The sequence below is a fragment of the Pistacia vera genome, unplaced genomic scaffold, assembly GCF_008641045.1.
Source record: "Pistacia vera cultivar Batoury unplaced genomic scaffold, PisVer_v2 Contig1214, whole genome shotgun sequence".
In the NCBI taxonomy this organism is placed as follows: domain Eukaryota; kingdom Viridiplantae; phylum Streptophyta; class Magnoliopsida; order Sapindales; family Anacardiaceae; genus Pistacia; species Pistacia vera.
In genome coordinates, this window is record NW_022195265.1 from 2,083 (window position 1) to 23,620 (window position 21,538).

The following is a 21,538-nucleotide window of genomic DNA, read 5'->3' on the forward strand; positions in this document are numbered from 1 at the left end:
TCATAATTTTAATTATAACTTTATATGCAATCTCGTAAAGGGAAAAAAAAACCATAAAATTCTCAATAAAAGAACAATATGTTGGGCGAGGTTGGTCTCCATGGGGGCGGGATTGACGGGCCGGGCTGGGTCGGGAATTTTAAGGGACCATCCCCAGCCCCATCCCCAATATTTCCAGGGATTCTCCCTCCCATTCTGACCGGGTCGGGCCAGATCTCCGTGGGGCTGGGGCAAACGCCCATGGCTAAGTATGTGGATTGAAAACGCGTTTATAAACAGTGTCTTTAAAAGTCAAGTAAACTATAGCTCGCAAAGTCAAGGGAGGCGCGTAGTGTAACAGTGTTCAGTCCCCATAAGCTAATTTTATCCTATAAATAACGGTCTTACATTTAATTTTAACAGAAACAAACTGTTAATGGCGGGGAGTAGGCGCTTTGCTCTTGGAGCTCAACCAGGTAAGACAACTTCAATCATTCTGTGTTAGTTTCAATTCTTTCTAGAAATGGAATGATTTGAATTAATGGTGAGTGCAGATGTTGAGCAGATACTGTTAGAAGCACAACATCGGTGGCTTCATCCACCTGAAATTTGTGAACTGCTGCTTCGAAACTATAACCAAATTCGTATTTGTCCTCAGCCTCCTAACCTGCCGCCAAGTATGGAAAGAGAGAATTTTAGCAAATAGTTTTTGTAAATTTATTGTCACAAAACCTTGGCTTGAATCTTGATTAACATTTGTGATTTCAGGTGGCTCGGTTTTTCTTTTTGATAGGAAGGTGGTGAGAAACTTTAGAAATGATGGCCATAAGTGGAGGAAGAAGAAAAATGGGAAGACACTGAAGGAATCTCATGAAAAACTGAAGGTGAGTAACCAAATTAATTAATTTTTTTTTTTTATATATAAAATATATTCAAAAGAAGAAGCTTTGTTGTGGGGTTTAATCTTTCAGGTTGGGAGTGTAAATGAGTTGCAATGCTACTACGCCCATGGAGAAGATAATGAAAACTTTCAAAGACGAAGTTATTGGATGCTCCAAGAGTAAGTCTCTGAGATTTTGTTCGCTGGTGTTCGCTTACATTAAATTAGCAACTCTGCTGCTAAATGAAGCTTATGTTTATTTATTTCATCGGCAGAGCTAGCTATTTGTGCTCGAAATGAGATGCTGTGGGGTTGTGTGATTAGTATTACTACCAAAATGAATGCAAAAATGTGAACACCCCTTAAGCCAGTTGCGGAATCAGAAATGTTCAGTTTCTGTTAAATTCTGCTGTGATATCTTATTTAATTGACCCTATTGACTATTGCAGGGAGTTTTCAAACATAGTTCTTGTCCACTATCGAGATGTAAAGGTTAGAGACAATCATCTCTTTATATTCTGTGCTCATTATGCCATCTTTATATTACTTGAAACGTATTATAAGCTCAGTGAACGAAATAGAGATATATGAAAAACAAAATAAACAGAAAACACGCAAACGCAGACTGTAAAGAGAAAGAAAAAAATGCACGATTTACTCTGATTCACCTAATTAACAGGCTACGTCTAGCAGAGTCCATATTGTTTCGATATTGTCTCACCTCTCTTATTTGCAATGAATGAATTTGCCCTATTATTTGCTAGTACTCGTTATAAGAGAAAATTTTGTTTATATACTAGGTTTAAAAGACTAAAACTTAGTATATAAACCTGTTGAAGTGGACCCTCGAATGTGTCTGTGTAACCCATCAATGTTGAAGTGGTCGACAACTCCAACACTTAGAAACCTGTAGTCCACTATAATTTATCTCTCAGCATCTTGTATTTATCCATGTTGCTAAAAAATTCACGAATTGGCAGCTAAGCCTTTTCCTTGCTTGCTTTGTGCCTTCTGCAAATCTTGTATGGCTTAAAAAGAATATACTGATACTTGAGAATGCACATTTGATGGTTTTATGCTATGTTATCTTTTTGTGCCAGCCCCAAAAAGTTCCTAACTTCCAGCCACAGGAATATATGGAAAAATGTGATCTCGATGTTGGATCTCTGCCTTCTCACCCATCAATTTCTTCAACTCAAACAGAAACCATAGGAAACATTCCTGAACAAGGACATGGAATTTCGGAACAGCTTTTTGCGAAAAGCTTTGGTGAATCTGAGGAGTTTGGGAGTCACCTACAGTTTCTTGGGGAGTGGCAGGTACAATATCATATAGCTCTTCTTTGGCCATAGTTTCAAGGTTGGTAGAAACTGTTTAAAATAGAAAAAAGATTTATGAAGTTCATTCTACAGTATCTTTTGGGTTTTTTATTTGTAATTACATTACAGTGACAAGAATGGATACTTTGGAAGCTGTTAGGACTGAGAAATCTAGTGCTTTCTTGATACATCACATTTCTTTATCTACTTAAGTTCAATTATTTTTTCAGACTTCAATTTTTCTTGTCGACAGACATTTGAAAATGATTCTGCTAGCAAATATTTCACATATTCAGACTTGGATCAAGGTCTTACTTCAAAGTTGTGTGAGCAAGACAGCGATTGTGTCGATTTACTTGATTTCTTGGTCCCTTCCTATGCACATCCGTACAATCAAAATGATCTTCAGAGACAGCTTCCAAATGCAGAACATGCACAAATTTTGCAATCAGATTCTGAAAGAATTTCGACTGTAGAGGGAAAAGCCATCTACTCTGATGCTATGAAACAACATTTATTAGACTGTTCACTAACGGGAGAGGGTTTGAGGAAGATTGAAAGTTCCTATGGGTTGATGGGTGAGGAACTTGCAAGTGCTGATGTTCAGTTCAGTTCTGAGGCCTACCGGGAGACAGGTGATACTGAGAATAGGACTGATGGTTCTAGCATTCCTACTCGACTGCACTTGGATACCTCTATGCCGAATTCTTCTCTTTCTGAAGACCAGCTATGTGACATTATTGATTTCACAACAAATCGGGCATGTGTGGGCTCAGAAACAGAGGTATACTAAAATTTATGTTCCAATTTGATTGCAATATGTCAACTAAGCTCTAGGCATCTCAACTATTCAATACAGGCAGGAAAATTAACCAAGTTGTCAGCGTGAAGCTTTATTTCCCTTATGCAGTAATATTCAGTAAATGCTATTATCAAATTTATGGTTTCTTTTTTGTTTGATTTTATTCTGACTTTAATTTTCATTGTAAATAGACATCTAAAAATGATTCTTCACATTTATCCAAGCGCCATATGGAACAGAAGTTATATTCAGACTCAGCGCCTGATCTTACTTCAGGCTTTTGCAGTCAAGATATTGATCATTTTGATTTACTTGATGTGTAGGCCATATTTTGAAATTTTTGCACTCATGATCGTTGCAGATCGTCCCATGATATGTCATGTTCAATGGCATTATTACTGCAACTCTATTTCACTTATCTTATATTTCAAGTCTTATTATTATTTTTTTTCTTGAATAATCAGGGAAATAGGACAAATTATAACCGCATTAAAGCAACTGAAGAAACTACTCCTTATTCCCAAGAAATCGACAAAACTATAGCCAGTTCTGAGATAGAAGGTTCTATGTCTTCCAGTTTCCATCCCAACAATTTACCTTCACAAACTACAGAGACAACAAGCCTGACCAGTGCTCAGGCATCAGAATATGGGAATGCTGAATCAGGTGCATTTCTTGAATCTTTTTATGTCTTAGCTCTCAATTGATCATGAATGTCTTCTGTAAGATTTCTTTTTTAGGAAGAATGCCTCAAAAAATTTCATAATCATATGAAAGATGATACTTGATGCAGTGTATTATAACCATACAAGTTCCAGATTCCGCTCTTCTCTTGATTTACAGCACCCTGTAATAGAGAATATAGATGCTGGATTCTCAGATCCTTATTACCCTGCACCATTCACAAGTAAATCAGTTTTCTCATTTTTATTTTAGTAAGATTACGTTCTGGTTAACATGTCTGTTATTTAGTTGGTTCTTGCGTGAGCTGACATGCCAATTTTATAGTCATACTCTGTTGTTAATAGATGATTACCAACGAAAGTGCTCAGATGTTCCAAAGACAGATTTTAGTTCACTTAGTCAAGCAGATAAAAGTAAGGATAGTAGTGATGCTGGGTTAACATATGACCTCTGGAAAAACCTTGAACTCCAGTCATGGGAGGATGTCTTGGAAAATTGTGCTTCTGATGTTGGATCACTGCCTTTCACCCCAAGCTCATTTGCACAACCCTCTTGCGTCACCGTCGATTTTTTAACCGAATTTAGCATTTTTCTGTGAAGTTCGGTGATAAACAATGGAACTGCCCTTGCTGGCGTGCGTTGGGAATGGAGATCGATGGGTACTTTAGTTTTTCACAATTTGTCTTTTAGCAGATGAAAATTCCTAATAGAACATGACGAAAAGTGAGTGTTGTCATTTCTAAACCTTTTGAGTACCACTTTGTCTATACAACAAATTTGGGTATGTGTAAGTCGTTCCCCCATTCTGAATACTTTCAATAAAATTGAAAATCAAGGCAACATGGTGTTCATAGAATCTACTCCTTACAAAAGAAAACTACCCTTAATCAAAGTAACATAATCAAAAACGGTTGTGAAATCATCATTACAAAAATTCCAAACTGAAAATAAAGGTAGAGTAAATTGAAATTGAAACTAGAATCTTGAAGGATTTATCTTCAGAAAGATTCACGTCAACTTCTCTGAATGAATAGTGCTAAACTCTTCCTTTGGTCTCCTTATCTCCCTTAATGTGTTTTCAAAAACCCTAGCCTCTCTAAAACATTGCTAAGGACCTCTATTTATAGTATTAAGGTCATGAGAGTATTATGGTAAAAAGTCATACTTCAATTAAAAAACACATAATAAACAATCTACTTCTCTTCATGCAATATCATAACTTTCGCTTAATTGTAACAACTTTCCAAGTCAAACTGGATCCCAACTAAAATATGAAAGTTGTAACCCTTCTCTTAGCTTTCAAACACCATTAGAATCAAGTATTATAAAGAAAATCATAAATTTAGGTACATTAATTAATTTAAATCATAATTTTAATTATAACTTTATATACAACGCGTAAGGGGAAAAAAACATAAATATTCATAAAAAGAACAATATGAGGGGCGAGGTAAGCCTCCATAGGGGCGGATTGACAGGCCGGATTGGTTCGAAAATTTTTAGGGGACCATCCCAGCCCCATCCCTGATATTTCAGGATCCCCATCCCATTTTGACCGGGTCGAGCTAGATCCCCATGGGGCCGGGGCAAACGCCTGTCGCTAAGTATGTGGATTGAAAATGTGTTTATAAACAGTGTCTTTAAGGGGGCGTTTGGTTGAGAATGTTAGATTACTGGGAATGTTGGATTATTGAAAGATAGATTACCTTGAAAGATTACTAGGAATCTTTAAGAAAATGTGTTTGGTTAGTTGGTGGGTATGTTATATTAATATGGTTGGTTATGGGGATAAATTGGTAGGTAGTTATTTAAATTACTAAATTGTCCCTTTACAAATATTAATATAATTATTTTTATTATTAATTTTGAATATTTTTTTAACCCCCAATATTTCAGATTTAGTTAAAACACCCTTGCTTATATAAAACTTTAATTTATTACGAAATCACCCCCGCCTCCTGCCGCCACCGCAGACCACCGCTGGAAGTCTCCGAAAGTCCCCATCAGCAACTCACCGTGACCAAGAGGCTTCGATATGGCCGAAAACGGCCATAGCGATGACTCCGGAGCCTCCCACCGAAACTCTCTTTTTTAGGGACCCGACGAGTTTTCGAGGCGGTGTGGTGGTTGGCCATGTAGGCGGTGGTGGTTGGGTGGCAGTGGTGGTGGTGGTGGTGGTGAGTGGCAGTGGTGGTGGTGGCTGAGTGGCATGGTTTGTAAATTGTTTTAAATTCAAGGACATTTGTCCAAATTTTAGTTAAATAAGGGTAAAATTGAAATAGGATATTAATGTAAATTATTTTAAAATGAGGGCATTATGCCAAATTTTCATTAATAAAGAATAAATTGTAATAAAAAAGGATACCATGGTAATCTAAGAATACCTAAGAAAATGAGGTAATCAGATACATTCCAATATTACCAATAGTAGTTATATTAGTATTTGAAGATTACCGAATCTTATATTACTGACAATCAAACGTGGTAATCAAATAATATCAGATGACATTACCCCAATAATCTGACATTACCGCCAACCAAACGCCTCTAAAAGTAAAGTACGTAGATTGAAAAAGCGTTTATAAACAGGTCTTTAAAAGTCAAGTAAACTATAGCTCGCAAAGTCAGGAAGGCGCGTAGTGTAACAGTGGTCAGTCCCCATAAGCTAATTTTATCCTATAAATAACGGTCTTCATTTAATTTTAACAGTAACAAACTGTTAATGGCGGGAGTAGGCGCTTTGCTCTTGGAGCTCAACCAGGTAACACAACTTCAATCATCTGTGTAGTTACTTTTAATTCTTTAGAAATGGAATGATTTGAATTAATGGTGAGTGCAGATGTTAAGCAGATACTGTTAGAAGCACAACATCGGTGGCTTCATCCAGTGAAATTTGTGAACTGCTTCGAAACTATCACCAAATCATATTTGTCCTCCCTCCTAACTGCCGCCAAGTATGGAAAGAGAGAATTAGCAAATAGTTTTTGTAAATTTATGTCACAAAACCTGGCTTGAATCTGATAACATCTGTGATTTCAGGTGGCTCGGTTATTCTTTTTGATAGGAAGGTGGTGAGAAACTTAGAAATGTGGCCATAAGTGGAGGAAGAAGAAAAATGGGAAGGCACTGAAGGAATGTCATGAAAAACTAAAGGTGAGTAACCAAATTAATAATTTTTTTTTTTTAATAAAAAATATATTCAAAAGAAGAAGCTTTGTTGTGGGGTTTAATCTTTCAGGTTGGAATGTAAATGAGTTGCAATGCTACTACGCCCATGGAGAAGATAATAAAACTTTCAAAGACGAAGTTATTGGACCTCCAAGGTAAGTTCTGAGATTTTGTTCGCTGGCGTCTACTTACATTAAATTAGCAACTCTGCTGCTCAATGAAGCTTATGTTTGTTGATTGCATCGGCAGAGCTAGCTATTTGTGCTCGAAAGAGATGCTGTGGGGTGTGTATTTAGTATTACTACCAAAATGAATGCAAAAATGTGAATACCCTTAAGCCAGTTGCGGAATCAGAAATGTTCCGTTTCTGTAAAATTCTGCTGTGATATCTTATTTAATTGACCCTATTGACTATTGCAGGGGTTTTCAAACATAGTTCTTGTCCACTATCGAGATGTAAAGGTTAGGAGATATTTATATTCTGTGCTCATTATGCCATCTTTATATACTTACAACTTATAAAGCTCAGTGAATGAAATAAAGATATACAAAAAACAAATAAACAGAAAACACGCAAACGCAAACAGTAAAGAGAAAGAAAAAAAAGGACGATTTACTCTTATTCATCCAATTATAGGTTACGTCCAACAGAGTCATATTATTTCGATATTGTCTCACCTCTCTTATTACAATGAATGGATTTGTCCTATTATTTACTATTACCATTACAAGAGAAAATTTTGTTTATATACTAGGTTTAAAAGACTAAAAACTAGTATATAAACCTGTTGAAGTGGACCCTCGATGCGTGCTATACATTAATGTTGAAGTGGTCGACAACTCCACACTCAGAAACTGTAGGTCTATATATTCTCTATAACTAACATACAAATACAGATTTTTACATTGCTCAAGCCTTATTTACTTTTGTCTTTTTCTTTATGTTAATCACATGGCAACTTAAGGAGCTCAATACTTGGATCATTATATTCAAGTTACAATATCTAATACGACCCAGTTCATGTTTCATTAAACATGTTTATTTCTTCTTAATGCAGGATAAAGCTCTCAACAATTCAGAAGTTTCAGCAGATTTCGACGATGACCTGATAGATATTGAAGCATTATTAGATGATGACACTTTCATGCACACTGCTTGAGTGAGATAAAATGTGGGTTCACTCCATAATCTTGTAAAAAAAAAAAGATTGTATTAATATCCGTTGGTAAAAGTTGTAACTTCTCAATTAATCTGATTATTCCTTCACAGTTGAAGTGTGAGTTAGGAATTGTATCAAAATCAGCTGTCTATCTTAGACAAGGTGTGACTTGTATCATTAATAATATCCTTTTAACATGAATGTAAATTACTCAGTTCAATGTCAAGTGGCATATTAATACATTACTGCGATATCAGTACCAATATATTAATGAATACTAGCAAGTAGGAACCATCTTTATAGTAGTAGTGAGTGAGTTGAGCAAATTGCAGTTTTCTAGTGTTAAATTGACATTCTCAAGCAGGAAGAATACAAATTGTCTCTGTGATAATCTCACACACCATACACACTGCTGCTTTTTTTTCCTCTTATTGTTGATGTTAGAATTTGAGTTGTGCCTAACTCTTCACCTAAAAGGCTTTATTGAGTGGGAGGATTGTCCATTCTTATAAACCCATTGGCTTGAACGTGTCTAGTCGATATAAGATCTCTAATACTTCCTCTCACGATCAAACTCATATGGTCCACTTGTCTATGAATGGAGGTAGTTTGACAGCTCACCGCTGGTCAATCACTCAACTCAAATGGGACTGGCTTTAATACCATGTTAGAATTTGAGTTGAGTCTAACTCTTTACCCAAAATGCCTTATTGAGTAGAAGTATTGTCCACTCTTATAAACCCATTGACTTAAGCATGTCTAATCGATATGGGATCTCCAAACAGTTGAACAAAAAACAAAAGGACAGAAGGGTGCTGCCACCACCATCCACTGTACATCCTAAGTATACATTTTTCACAACCCATTTCCATTTCCATCTCTCCCTCTCATTCATAGCTCTTCTCACAGGTTGAAAAAAACAAAAGAAAATTAATAGACATCGACAGTAAAACTTAAAATCGAGTCCGAATGATTAAAAAAGTAACTAATAATTGTAATAAAACCAAAGCCCTTCCTCTCCTCTCAATCTCCTCTACCCAGCTCTTGTTACTAGCAGTCTAGCACCGATGCTGTCATAGAACAAGATGTACCCATGATCAGTATTACTTGAATATTCCTGGAAACAACGGTTATGGCTTTTCACAAGACTGACATGGACTATTGATGTGACTTTTTCGTACGCTAGTACTTAGATTAGTCAATAAATAATAAAATGATGAGTACAGTGTTGAATACCACCAAGATGGAATGCTAAACAAACAAATAAATTGGATAATTTTTACATTATTCGAAGTGACAAAAATTGTGATGTGAATTTAAAATTTAAAAAAATAAAATTACTAAAAATAAAAACAACTAAAACAACACAACAAAAGATCATTATACAATGAAAATATTAAGTGTTTGATTCTACCTAAACCAATGTTGATAACTACATAATGTAAATAATAATACTAATCTCACAAATATCTCGCGCTAACACCTCCCACTAACCCTATGTGGCAGCTTGTAATTGGTTTGGTCTAGTAGGATCCATTGTTGGACAGGTGAGACTCATGCGAGCTGAGCAATTGTGAGCCGACACATGGTATTTGTGAAAGAAAGTTTGTGAGAAGTATTTGTGAGTGTAATATTACTCGTAATGTAAAAATCAGATTCATAAATTTATTGATCTAAAGATGACTAAATTCCTGAACTTAACATAATTGTAAAATTCATTAATAGTTAGATTTCGCTCTTGCTTAAAACCTAAGTTGGCCACATGAATTTTATAAAACTCTCAATAGTATCCTATTCAATTCCTAATCTATGTTATTCTAAAGACCTAAAGTAATTTCACCACCCGGTTCATCAGTACGTCAATAAAACAATTGAGCGTAATGAAACCCTAATCAAAAGGTTTCTAATCAAATTTGACTGCCCGATTCATCATTCAATAAAAACCCTAAATAATTAAGGAAAAATCAAATCCAAAAGCATTATGTAAATAACATAAATTCTTGTAGAACAATAAAAATTCTGAATGACCGAACGACTTTCACCTACCCAAAGTTTGGCATAAAGACAGATTGATACCTAAAAGGTTTGGAAATGATAAACAAATATTTTCTGTCATATTCTGTTAGAGATCTCTGTCTGCTAAAAGATAGTATAGTAATTTCATCTATAGTCACAAAATTTTTAAATTTTAAATCTTTTTCTCCGTATCAATTCTCACCCCAAGCTCATTTGCACAACCCTCTTGCGTCACCGATCGATTTTTTAACCGAATTTAGCATTTTTCTGTGAAGTTCGGTGATAAACAATGGAACTGCCCTTGCTGGCGTGCGTTGGGAATGGAGATCGATGGGTACTTTAGTCTTTTCACAATTTTTGTCTTTTAGCAGATGAAAATTCCTAATAGAACATGACGAAAAGTGAGTGTTTGTCATTTCTAAACCTTTTGAGTACCACTTTGTCTATACAACAAACTTTGGGTATGTGTAAGTCGTTCCCCCATTCTGAATACTTTCAATAAAATTGAAAATCAAGTCAACATGGTGTTCCATAGAATCTACTCCTTACAAAAGAAAACTACTCCTTAATCAAAGTAAACATAATCAAAATCGGTTGTGAAATCATCATTACAAAAATTCCAAACTGAAAATAAAGGTAGAGTAAATTGAAATTGAAACTAGAATCTTGAAGGATTTATCTCTAGAAAGATTCCACGTCAACTTCTCCTGAATGAATAGTGCTAAACTCTCTCCTTTGGTCTCCTTATCTCCCTTAATGTGTTTTCAAAAACCCTAGCCTCTCTAAAACATTGCTAAGGACCTCTATTTATAGTATTAAGGTCATGAGAGTATTATGGTAAAAAGTCATACTTCAATTAAAAACACATAATAACAAATCTACTTCTCTTTCATGCACTATCATAACTTTCAGCTTAATTGTTAACAACTTTCCAAGTCAAACTGGATCCCAACTAAAATATGAAAGTTGTAACCCTTCTCTTAGCTTTCAAACACCATTAGAATCAAGTATTATAAAAGAAAATATCATAAATTTAGGTACATTAATTAATTAAAATCATAATTTTAATTATAACTTTATATACAATCGCGTAAGGGGAAAAAAACATAAAATTCTCAATAAAAGAACAATATGAGGGGCGAGGTAAGCCTCCATAGGGGCGGGATTGACAGGCCGGATTGGTTCGAAAATTTTTAGGGGACCATCCCCAGCCCCATCCCTGATATTTTCAGGGATTCCCCATCCCATTTTGACCGGGTCGAGCTAGATCCCCATGGGGCCGGGGCAAACGCCTGTCGCTAAGTATGTGGATTGAAAATGTGTTTATAAACAGTGTCTTTAAGGGGGCGTTTGGTTCAGGAATGTTAGATTACTGGGAATGTTGGATTATTGGAAAGATAGATTACCTTGAAAGATTACTAGGAATCTTTAAGAAAATGTGTTTGGTTAGTTGGTGGGTATGTTATATTAATATGGTTGGTTATGGGGAATAAATTGGTAGGTATGTTATTTAAATTACTAAATTGTCCCCTTTACAAATATTAATATAATATTATTTTTATTATTAATTTTTGAATATTTTTTTTAACCCCCAATATTTCAGATTTAGTTAAAACACCCTTGCTTATATAAAACTTTAATTTATTACGAAATCACCCCCGCCTCCTGCCGCCACCGCAGACCACCGCTGGAAGTCTCCGAAAGTCCCCATCAGCAACTCACCGTGACCAAGAGGCTTCGATATGGCCGAAAACGGCCATAGCGATGACTCCCGGAGCCTCCCACCGAAACTCGTTCTTTTTTAGGGACTCCGACGAGTTTTCCGAGGCGGTCCGTGGTGGTTGGCCACTGTAGGCGGTGGTGGTTGGGTGGCAGTGGTGGTGGTGGTGGTGGCTGAGTGGCAGTGGTGGTGGTGGCTGAGTGGCAATGGTTTGTAAATTGTTTTAAATTCAAGGACATTATTGTCCAAAATTTTAGTTAAATAAGGGTAAAATTGAAATAGGATATTAATGTAAATTTATTTTAAAATGAGGGCATTATTGTCCAAAATTTTCATTAATAAAGAATAAAATTGTAATAAAAAAGGATAACCATGGTAATCTAAGAATACCTAAGAAAATAGAGGTAATCAGATTACTTCCAATATTACCAATAGTAGTTACTATTAGTATTTGAAGATTACCGAAATCTTATATTACTTGACAATCAAACGTGGTAATCAAATAATATCAGATGACATTACCCCAATAATCTGACATTACCGCCAACCAAACGCCTCTAAAAGTAAAGTACGTAGATTGAAAACGCGTTTATAAACAGTGTCTTTAAAAGTCAAGTAAACTATAGCTCGCAAAGTCAAGGAAGGCGCGTAGTGTAACAGTGTTCAGTCCCCATAAGCTAATTTTATCCTATAAATAACGGTCTTTCATTTAATTTTAACAGTAACAAACTGTTAATGGCGGGGAGTAGGCGCTTTGCTCTTGGAGCTCAACCAGGTAACACAACTTCAATCATTCTGTGTTAGTTACTTTTAATTCTTTCTAGAAATGGAATGATTTGAATTAATGGTGAGTGCAGATGTTAAGCAGATACTGTTAGAAGCACAACATCGGTGGCTTCATCCACGTGAAATTTGTGAACTGCTTCGAAACTATCACCAAATTCATATTTGTCCTCAGCCTCCTAACCTGCCGCCAAGTATGGAAAGAGAGAATTTTAGCAAATAGTTTTTGTAAATTTATTGTCACAAAACCTTGGCTTGAATCTTGATTAACATCTGTGATTTCAGGTGGCTCGGTTATTCTTTTTGATAGGAAGGTGGTGAGAAACTTTAGAAATGATGGCCATAAGTGGAGGAAGAAGAAAAATGGGAAGGCACTGAAGGAATGTCATGAAAAACTAAAGGTGAGTAACCAAATTAATTAATTTTTTTTTTTTAATAAAAAATATATTCAAAAGAAGAAGCTTTGTTGTGGGGTTTAATCTTTCAGGTTGGGAATGTAAATGAGTTGCAATGCTACTACGCCCATGGAGAAGATAATGAAAACTTTCAAAGACGAAGTTATTGGATCCTCCAAGAGTAAGTCTCTGAGATTTTGTTCGCTGGCGTTCACTTACATTAAATTAGCAACTCTGCTGCTCAATGAAGCTTATGTTTGTTGATTGCATCGGCAGAGCTAGCTATTTGTGCTCGAAATGAGATGCTGTGGGGTTGTGTATTTAGTATTACTACCAAAATGAATGCAAAAATGTGAATACCCCTTAAGCCAGTTGCGGAATCAGAAATGTTCCGTTTCTGTAAAATTCTGCTGTGATATCTTATTTAATTGACCCTATTGACTATTGCAGGGAGTTTTCAAACATAGTTCTTGTCCACTATCGAGATGTAAAGGTTAGAGAATTATCTCTTTATATTCTGTGCTCATTATGCCATCTTTATATTACTTACAACTTATTATAAGCTCAGTGAATGAAATAAAGATATACAAAAAACAAAATAAACAGAAAACACGCAAACGCAAACAGTAAAGAGAAAGAAAAAAATGGACGATTTACTCTTATTCATCCAATTAATAGGTTACGTCCAACAGAGTCAATATTATTTCGATATTGTCTCACCTCTCTTATTTACAATGAATGGATTTGTCCTATTATTTACTATTACTCATTACAAGAGAAAATTTTGTTTATATACTAGGTTTAAAAGACTAAAACCTAGTATATAAACCTGTTGAAGTGGACCCTCGAATGCGTCTGCTTAATCCATTAATGTTGAAGTGGTCGACAACTCCAACACTCAGAAACCTGTAGTCTACTATAATTTATCTCTCAACATCTTGTATTTTTCCATGTTGCTAAAAAATTCACGAATTGGCAGCTAAGCCTTTTCCTTGCTTGCCTTGTGCCTTCTGCAAATCTTGTATGGCTTAAAAAGAATATACTGATACTTGAGAATGCACATTTGATGGTTTTATGCTATGTTATCCTTTTGTGCCAGCCCCAAAAAGTTCCTAACTTCCAGCCACAGGAATATATCGTGGAAAAATGTGATCTCGATGTTGGATCCCTGCCTTCTCACCCATCATTTTCTTCAACTCAAACAGAAACCATAGGAAACATTCCTGAACAAGGACATGGAATTTCGGAACAGCTTGTTGCCAAAAGCTTTGGTGAATCTGAAGAGTTTGGGAGTCACCTACAGTTTCTTGGGGATTGGCAGGTACAATATCATATAGCTCTTCTTTTGCCATAGTTTCAAGGTTGGTAGAAACTGTTTAAAATAGAAAAAAGATTTATGAAGTTCATTCTACAGTATCTTTTGTGTTTTTTATTTGTAATTACATTACAGTGACAAGAATAGATACTTTGGAAGCTGTTAGGACTGAGAAATCTAGTGCTTTCTTGATACATCACATTTCTCTATGTACTTAAGTTCAATATTTTTTCAGACTTTAATTTTTCTTGTCGACAGACATTTGAAAATGATTCTGCTAGCAAATGTTTCACATATTCAGACTTGGATCAAGGTCTTACTTCAAAGTTTTGTGAGCAAGACAGCGATTGTGTTGATTTACTTGATTCCTTGGTCCCTTCCTGTGCACATCTGCACAATCAAAATGATGTTCAGAGACAGCTTCCAAATGCAGAACATGCACACATTTTGCAATCAGATTCTGAAAGAATTTCAACTGTAGAGGGAAAATCCATCTACTCCGATGCTATAAAACAATATTTGTTAGACTGTTCACTAACGGGGGAGGGTTTGAGGAAGATTGAAGGTTCCTATGGCTTGATGAGTGAGGAACTTGCAGGTGCTGATGTTCAGTTCAGTTCTGAGGCCTATCAGGAGACAGTTGATACCGAGAATAGGACTGATGGTTCTAGCATTCCTACTCGACCGCGCTTGGATACCTCTATGCCAAATTCTTCTCTCTCTGAAGACCAGCTATGTGACATTATTGATTTCACAACAAATCGGGCATGTGTGGGGTCAAAAACTGAGGTATACTAAAATTTATGTTCCAATTTGATTGCAATATGTCAACTAAGCTCTAGGCATCTCAACTATTCAATACAGGCAGGAAAATTAACTAAAGTTGTCAGAGTGAAGCTTTATTTCCCTTATGCAGTAATATTCAGTCAATGCTATTATCAAATTTATGGTTTCTTTTTTGTTTGATTTTATTCTGACTTTAATTTTCATTGTAAATAGACATCTAGAAATGATTCTTCACATTTATCTAAGCGCCATATGGAACAGAAGTTGTATTCGGACTCAGCGCCTAATCTTACTTCAGGCTTTTGCAGTCAAGGTATTGATCATTTTGATTTACTTGATGTGTAGGCCATATTTTGAAATTTTTGCACTCATGATCCTTGCAGATCGTCCCATGATATGTCATGTTCAATGGCATTATTATTGCAACTCTATTTCACTTATCTTATATTTCAAGTCTTATTATTTTTTATTTTTCTTGAATAATCAGGGAAATAGGACAAATTATAACCGCATTAAAGCGACTGAAGAAACTACTCCTTATTCCCAAGAAATCAAAAAAACTATACCCAGTTCTGAGATAGAAGGTTCTATGTCTTCCAGTTTCCATCCCAACAATTACCATTTACCTTCACAAACTACAGAGACAACAAGCCTGACCAGTGCTCAGGCATCAGAATATGGGAATGCTGAATCAGGTGCATTTCTTGAATCGTTTTATGTCTTAGCTCTCAATTGATATGAATGTCTTCTGTAAGATTGCTTTTTTAGGAAGAATGCCCCAAAAAATTTCATAATCATATGAAAGATGATACTTGATGCAGTGTATAATAACCATACAAGTTCCAGATTCCGCTCTTCTCTTGATTTACAGCACCCTGTAATAGAGAATATAGATGCTGGATTCTCAGATCCTTATTACCCTGCTTCTCATTTTTATTTTAGTAAGATTACGTTCTGGTTAAAATGTCTGTTTTTTAGTTGGTTCTTGCGTGAGCTGACATGCCAATTTTATTGTCATACTCTGTTGTTAATAGATGATTACCAAGGAAAGTTCTCAGATGTTCCAGGGACAGATTTTAGTTCACTTAGTCAAGCAGATAAAAGTAAGGATAGTAGTGATGCTGGGTTAACATGTGACCTCTGGAAAAACCTTGAACTCCAGTCATGGGAGGATGTCTTGGAAAATTGTGCTTCTGATGTTGGATCACTGCCTTTTCACACATCGTTTTCATCAATGCAACCTGACACCATGGGAAACATTCCTAAACAAGAGCATGAATTACTGGGACAGCTTTTTACCAAAAATTGGAGCTTTGGTGAACGGCATGAGTTTGGGAGTCACCTACCGGCCCGGGATTGGCAGGTAGAATATGATGTACCTTGTAGGTTTATATTATTGGCATCAAAAGCTTATATATAATCTTACAAACTTTTTTCTTTTTTTGCTATGATTTCAATGTGGGTAGAAATTCTAGGAAGCATTGGTTCATACAAGTTACAAGTGAAATTGAGTTGTTTGAATAGAAGTCTGCAATTTGGGTATTTCTTTATTTTTGAAACCTTATTTTAGTTTGTAAAAGTCATTCATCTTTTAGGATTCTGTTTTTTGATTTTCTATCCTGACTTCCATTGATGTGATAAGAATAGATCATTTGGGTTAAAGTTTATCCGACTCTAGAAAGGGATAGCTGGATATTTAAGATGTAACAAGTTTTGAGGACCGAGAATATATGTGTGTGTGTGTGTGTGTGTTTTCTCATCTTAAATTGCGTTTGCGTGCTAGTAATATCACATTATGTTCCTTAGTTTTGATGTTTCAGGATTGTTACGACTTTCGTTTATTTATCGCATTAAAGCTTTAGTTTGATGAAGTTTTATGAGCCATAAATATTTAAGTTGTGTATATTGGTGCTTTGGCATTTGTGCATAATTTGTCTCAGGTTACTCGGTTATCTCTTCCTCTTTAACTTTATGGAGTAAAGTACCCTGAGGCTTGCTTACCTAAAAATTAACCATGGTTGTGTTATGTTTTCCTTTCTATGGTGATATGATAACTTACTGTAGTGTGATACTCATTGGTGGTTATGTTGGTTTCTGTCAAGTCATTAATTCTGATCGAATAAGCAATTGTTGGTTTAAAATTATTTTTAAATAATCCTTAAACCTTTAACATATATACAAGTGTCATGATGCATCATTCCAGAGATTGTAGAATTCATGTTCTTTTTAATTCATCTTGTTCAGGCTTTAATTTGTCTTGTCAACAGACATCTCAGAACGGTTCTTCACTTTTATCCGAGTGGCCCATGGATCAGAAGTTGGCTTCAGACTCAGCACATAATATTACATCAAGGTTTCATAAGCAAGGTAATGAGAATGATCGCCAAATAGAGCTGTCAAACACGGATCGTGGACATCATTTGCAGTTAGATCAAGAGAGCAATTTGGCCATACAAGGGAAATCCCTCTTTTCCTCTTCTTTAAAACAGCATTTGTTTGATGGTTCTCTAAATGATGAAGGTCTGAAGAAGACTGATAGTTTCAATCGCTGGATGAGTAAAGAACTTGGAGATGTAAAAGAGTTGCATATGCTGTCCAGTTCCGGGGCTTATTGGGACACAATAGCAAATGAAAATGGAATTGAGGATTCCAACATTCCCCCTCAAGTACGCTTGGATACCTATATTCTGGGTCCTTCCGTCTCCCAAGATCAGCTGTACAGTATTATTGATTTTTCACCCAACTGGGTATATGTGGGCTCAGAAATCAAGGTATAATTCTGTTTAGTATTCAATATGCATAATATTGTCAACTAAGCATTAGATGTCTCAGTTATTTTAACATGGACAGAATATTCACTGAGTGCTTGAGTTAGAAGCTGAACTTCCCTGCTCAAGAAATATTTACTATTTAGTAAATACATTTTTTTAACTTTTAGTTTCTTTTTCTTTATTTTTGTACTCCTTATTCAGGTCCTGATCACGGGAAGATTCTTGATGAGTCAACAGGAGGCAGAAAATAATAATTGGTCATGTATGTTTGGGGAAGTTGAAGTTCCAGCAGAAATTTTAATTGGTGGTGTATTTCGTTGCCATACTCCTGTACAGAAGGCCGGGAGGGTTCCATTTTATGTTACATGTTCTAATAGGTTAGCATGTAGTGAACTGCGAGAATTTGAATATCGAGATAGAAATGTCCAAGATGTGGATCTTGCTGATAGTAGTGGTAACATCACAATTGAAAGTCTCCGTATGCGATTGGGAAAGTTATTGTGTCTAAGTTCTATCAGTACTCCAAATTATGATCCTAGCAAACTAAATGAATTATCTGAATTGAGCAGTAAAATTAGTTCATTGCTGAAAGAGGACAATGATGATTGGGACGAGATGTTAAAACTTACTTCAGAGGAGAAATTTTCATTAGAAAAGGCTAAAGAGAAGCTTCTGCAGAGGTCTCTGAAGGAAAAGTTGCATGTATGGCTCTTGCAGAAGGTAGCTGAAGGTGGAAAAGGCCCTAGTGTTTTAACTCAGGATGGCCAAGGTGTGCTACATTTTGCAGCTGCTCTTGGCTATGATTGGGCCCTAGAACCCACAGTTTTTGCAGGTGTAAATATCAACTTCCGTGATGTAAATGGATGGACAGCACTTCATTGGGCGGCATATTGTGGCAGGTGAACACCGTTAGAAATTTTCTTTCTTGTTTCTTTTGAATTTTTTTGTAGTAACTTCTTCCTATATGTTATACTTCTTCCTGGCCTGCCTTTCAGTGTAGAAAACAGCATATTAGGGGAATGGGTTTGGCACCTAGTTTAACTGAATATTGAAGTAAAAAAAATTGTCAACTAATAATAGAGGCTTTGAAAAGAAAGTAGTTAACTGGGCTAACATATGATAATAATAGACAGAAGTTGGAAATTTTGACTTCGGCCGCATAGAGTTTATTGGTTGAAGTGACTATATCAGTAAAGCTAGTAGAAACATTTTTCATATTTATACATCATATCATGTCCTTAAAGAAGAATTAAGGGGTGGGTCTTAGAATAATTTCTCTTGCACCTTTTTAGTACCATTTTGTGAACTATTTTATTTCCTTTTTAATATCTTCTTTCATGAATTTATATTTGATACCAGAGAGCGTACAGTTGCTTCTCTCATCTCTCTTGGCGCGGCTGCTGGAGCACTGTCTGATCCAAATCCCAAGTATCCTTCAGGCCAAACTCCTGCCGACTTGGCTTTTGCCGGTGGACACAAAGGAATTGCCGGTTATCTTGCAGAATCTGATTTATCTGATTTGAGTTCCCGCCTTTCATCTATTACGATTGAACAAAAGGGTGGCAAAGCTTCAGAATTTAGTGGAGCTAATGCAGTTCCTACAGTTTCTCATCGAAGTCCTGCTCCTATGACTGATGAGGACTTACGATATGGATTGTCAATGAAGGACTCATTAGCTGCAGTCTGTAAAGCAACTCAAGCAGCTGCTCATATTCATCAAGTGTTTCGAGTGCAGTCCTTTCAGAAAAAGCAGTTGAAGAGTATGGGGAAGATGCATTTGGAATTTCAGATGAACGTGCTCTTTTACTTGTTGCAGTTAAGTCTCACAAGGCAGGACATCATGACGAACCAGTGCATGCTGCTGCAGTAAGAATACAAAATAAGTTTCGTAGTTGGAAGGGTAGGAAAGATTTCTTGACAATTCGGCGGCAAATTGTCAAAATTCAGGTGCATTTCCGGTTCTCATGGTTTCCTGGCTCATGTTCTTCTAGGCATTTATCTTCTCTTTAAATCTATACTGCAAGCTCCTTTTTTTTTTTTTTTTTTTCCCTAATGTTAAATTTGTGAAGTCTAATTTAATGCCTTTTTGTCTGATAGGCACATATTAGAGGTCACCAGGTAAGGAAAAAGAGTATAATTTGGTCAGTAGGAATTCTGGAGAAGAGTATCTTGCGTTGGAGACGAAAGGGAAGTGGTTTGCGTGGATTTAAGTCGGAAGCACTTACAGAGAGTTCCAGCATGATAGATACTTCCACAAAGGAGGATGATTATGATTTCCTGAAAGAAGGCAGAAAGCAGAAAGAAGAAAGGTTGCAGCAGGCACTTGCCAGAGTGAAGTCCATGGTTCAGTATCCTGAGGCAAGAGATCAGTACAGTAGACTGCTGAATGTTGTCAATGAAATCCAAGAAACAAAGGTAACTGAACTCTCTCTAGTTAACTATATATATATATATATATGCACCTACACAGTATTCTCTTGCACTCTTTTATGAAAAGGATTTTGGAGATTAATGGCCTTGAGGCCTGGAAATTTGTAGGATCTAGAACTTCTTTTCTTATTTGTAGAGTTCATTTTCTTTTCTTCTTTATAAAACTACATGATTGATCATGGAAGGACCAGATTAAAGTAGGGTAGAATTGCTTAGTTTTCCTGTTCCCAAATGGGTCCTGCTACCATAAAGACAATGGTCGAAATTAAACATGAGAGTATGAATTCCACATTATAGTTTAACATACAAATACAGATTTTTACATTGCTCAAGCCTTATTTACTTTTGTCTTTTTCTTTATGTTAATCACATGGCAACTTAAGGAGCTCAAAACTTTGATCATTATATTCAAATTGCAATATCTAATACTACCCACTTCTTGTTTCATTAAACATGTTTATTTCTTCTTAATGCAGGCCACGGCTCTCAACAATTCAGAAGTTTCCGTAGATTTTGACTCATTGTTAGATGTTGACACTTTCGTGTTCGGTGATGGAAATAATGCAGGTTATTGCTTTGAAAATTCAGAAGTTTCCGCAGATTTCTACAACAATCTGATGGATATTGAAGCATTGTTAGATGATGACACTTTCATGCCCACTGCTTGAGTGAGATAAAATGTGGGTTCACCCCATAATCTTGTAAAAAAACAGATTTTATTAACATCCATTGGTAAAAGTTGTAACTTCTCAATTAATCCGATTATTCCTTCACAGCTGAAGTGTGAGTTAGGAATTGTATCACATTCAGCTGTCTGTCTTAGACATGGTATGACTTGTATCATTAATAAAGATAATACTACATTGAGGCTGTGTTTGGTTAGGGCTATGGGCAGTTAACTCTTTTTATCTATCTTTGATTCCAGACATTCTTTTGTTTCTTTTGACAGTAATATAAGATTACGTGAATGTTTCATTCCCAATAGTGAATACTGTTAGTTAGTCATTTTGGGGGTTATCAGATGAGTGTTAATTTTTTTTAACTAAGATTATCTTTTTTTTTTTTTTAAACCAAATTTGCTCTTAAATATAAACCATTTTGGATTTTTTGGATTTAAGCTCTTAGATGTCTACCAAATAACAATTACCCAAATCCCCTATATTTGAGAATTTAGTTAAAACACCATAGTCACTAAAAGTTTAAAAGATAACAAAATTCCTCTAGCCATCAAAGACCGCTACTGATTGCAAGCCACCATTGTTGGCCGCTAAAAATAGGCGTCAGATTGACGCATGACTAGCGAGATCTGGCCAACCCTGCGCCGATTTGA

General features: G+C 35.9%; 2 protein-coding genes across 2 annotated transcripts; both read left to right on the top strand.

Annotated features, from left to right (window-relative positions):
- The first annotated feature begins 415 nt into the window (after positions 1-415).
- On the top strand, positions 416-2,071 carry LOC116114216 (calmodulin-binding transcription activator 3-like). The gene is made up of 7 exons (XM_031400374.1): positions 416-455; positions 534-656; positions 748-863; positions 951-1,039; positions 1,309-1,351; positions 1,960-2,016; positions 2,063-2,071. Exons 1-7 carry the CDS (start codon positions 416-418, stop codon positions 2,069-2,071), a joined length of 477 nt encoding a protein of 158 aa, XP_031256234.1.
- Positions 2,072-12,463: 10,392 nt separating this feature from the next.
- On the top strand, positions 12,464-21,151 carry LOC116114228 (calmodulin-binding transcription activator 3-like). The gene is given in 15 exon segments (XM_031400384.1): positions 12,464-12,503; positions 12,586-12,705; positions 12,797-12,912; positions 12,999-13,087; positions 13,357-13,399; positions 14,006-14,227; positions 14,480-15,010; positions 15,495-15,702; positions 16,042-16,370; positions 17,275-17,778; positions 17,980-18,677; positions 19,138-19,537; positions 19,540-19,725; positions 19,876-20,193; positions 20,685-21,151. Coding segments are annotated over 15 exon segments (3,996 nt in total). The 3' UTR covers positions 20,877-21,151.
- Positions 21,152-21,538: the final 387 nt, after the last annotated feature.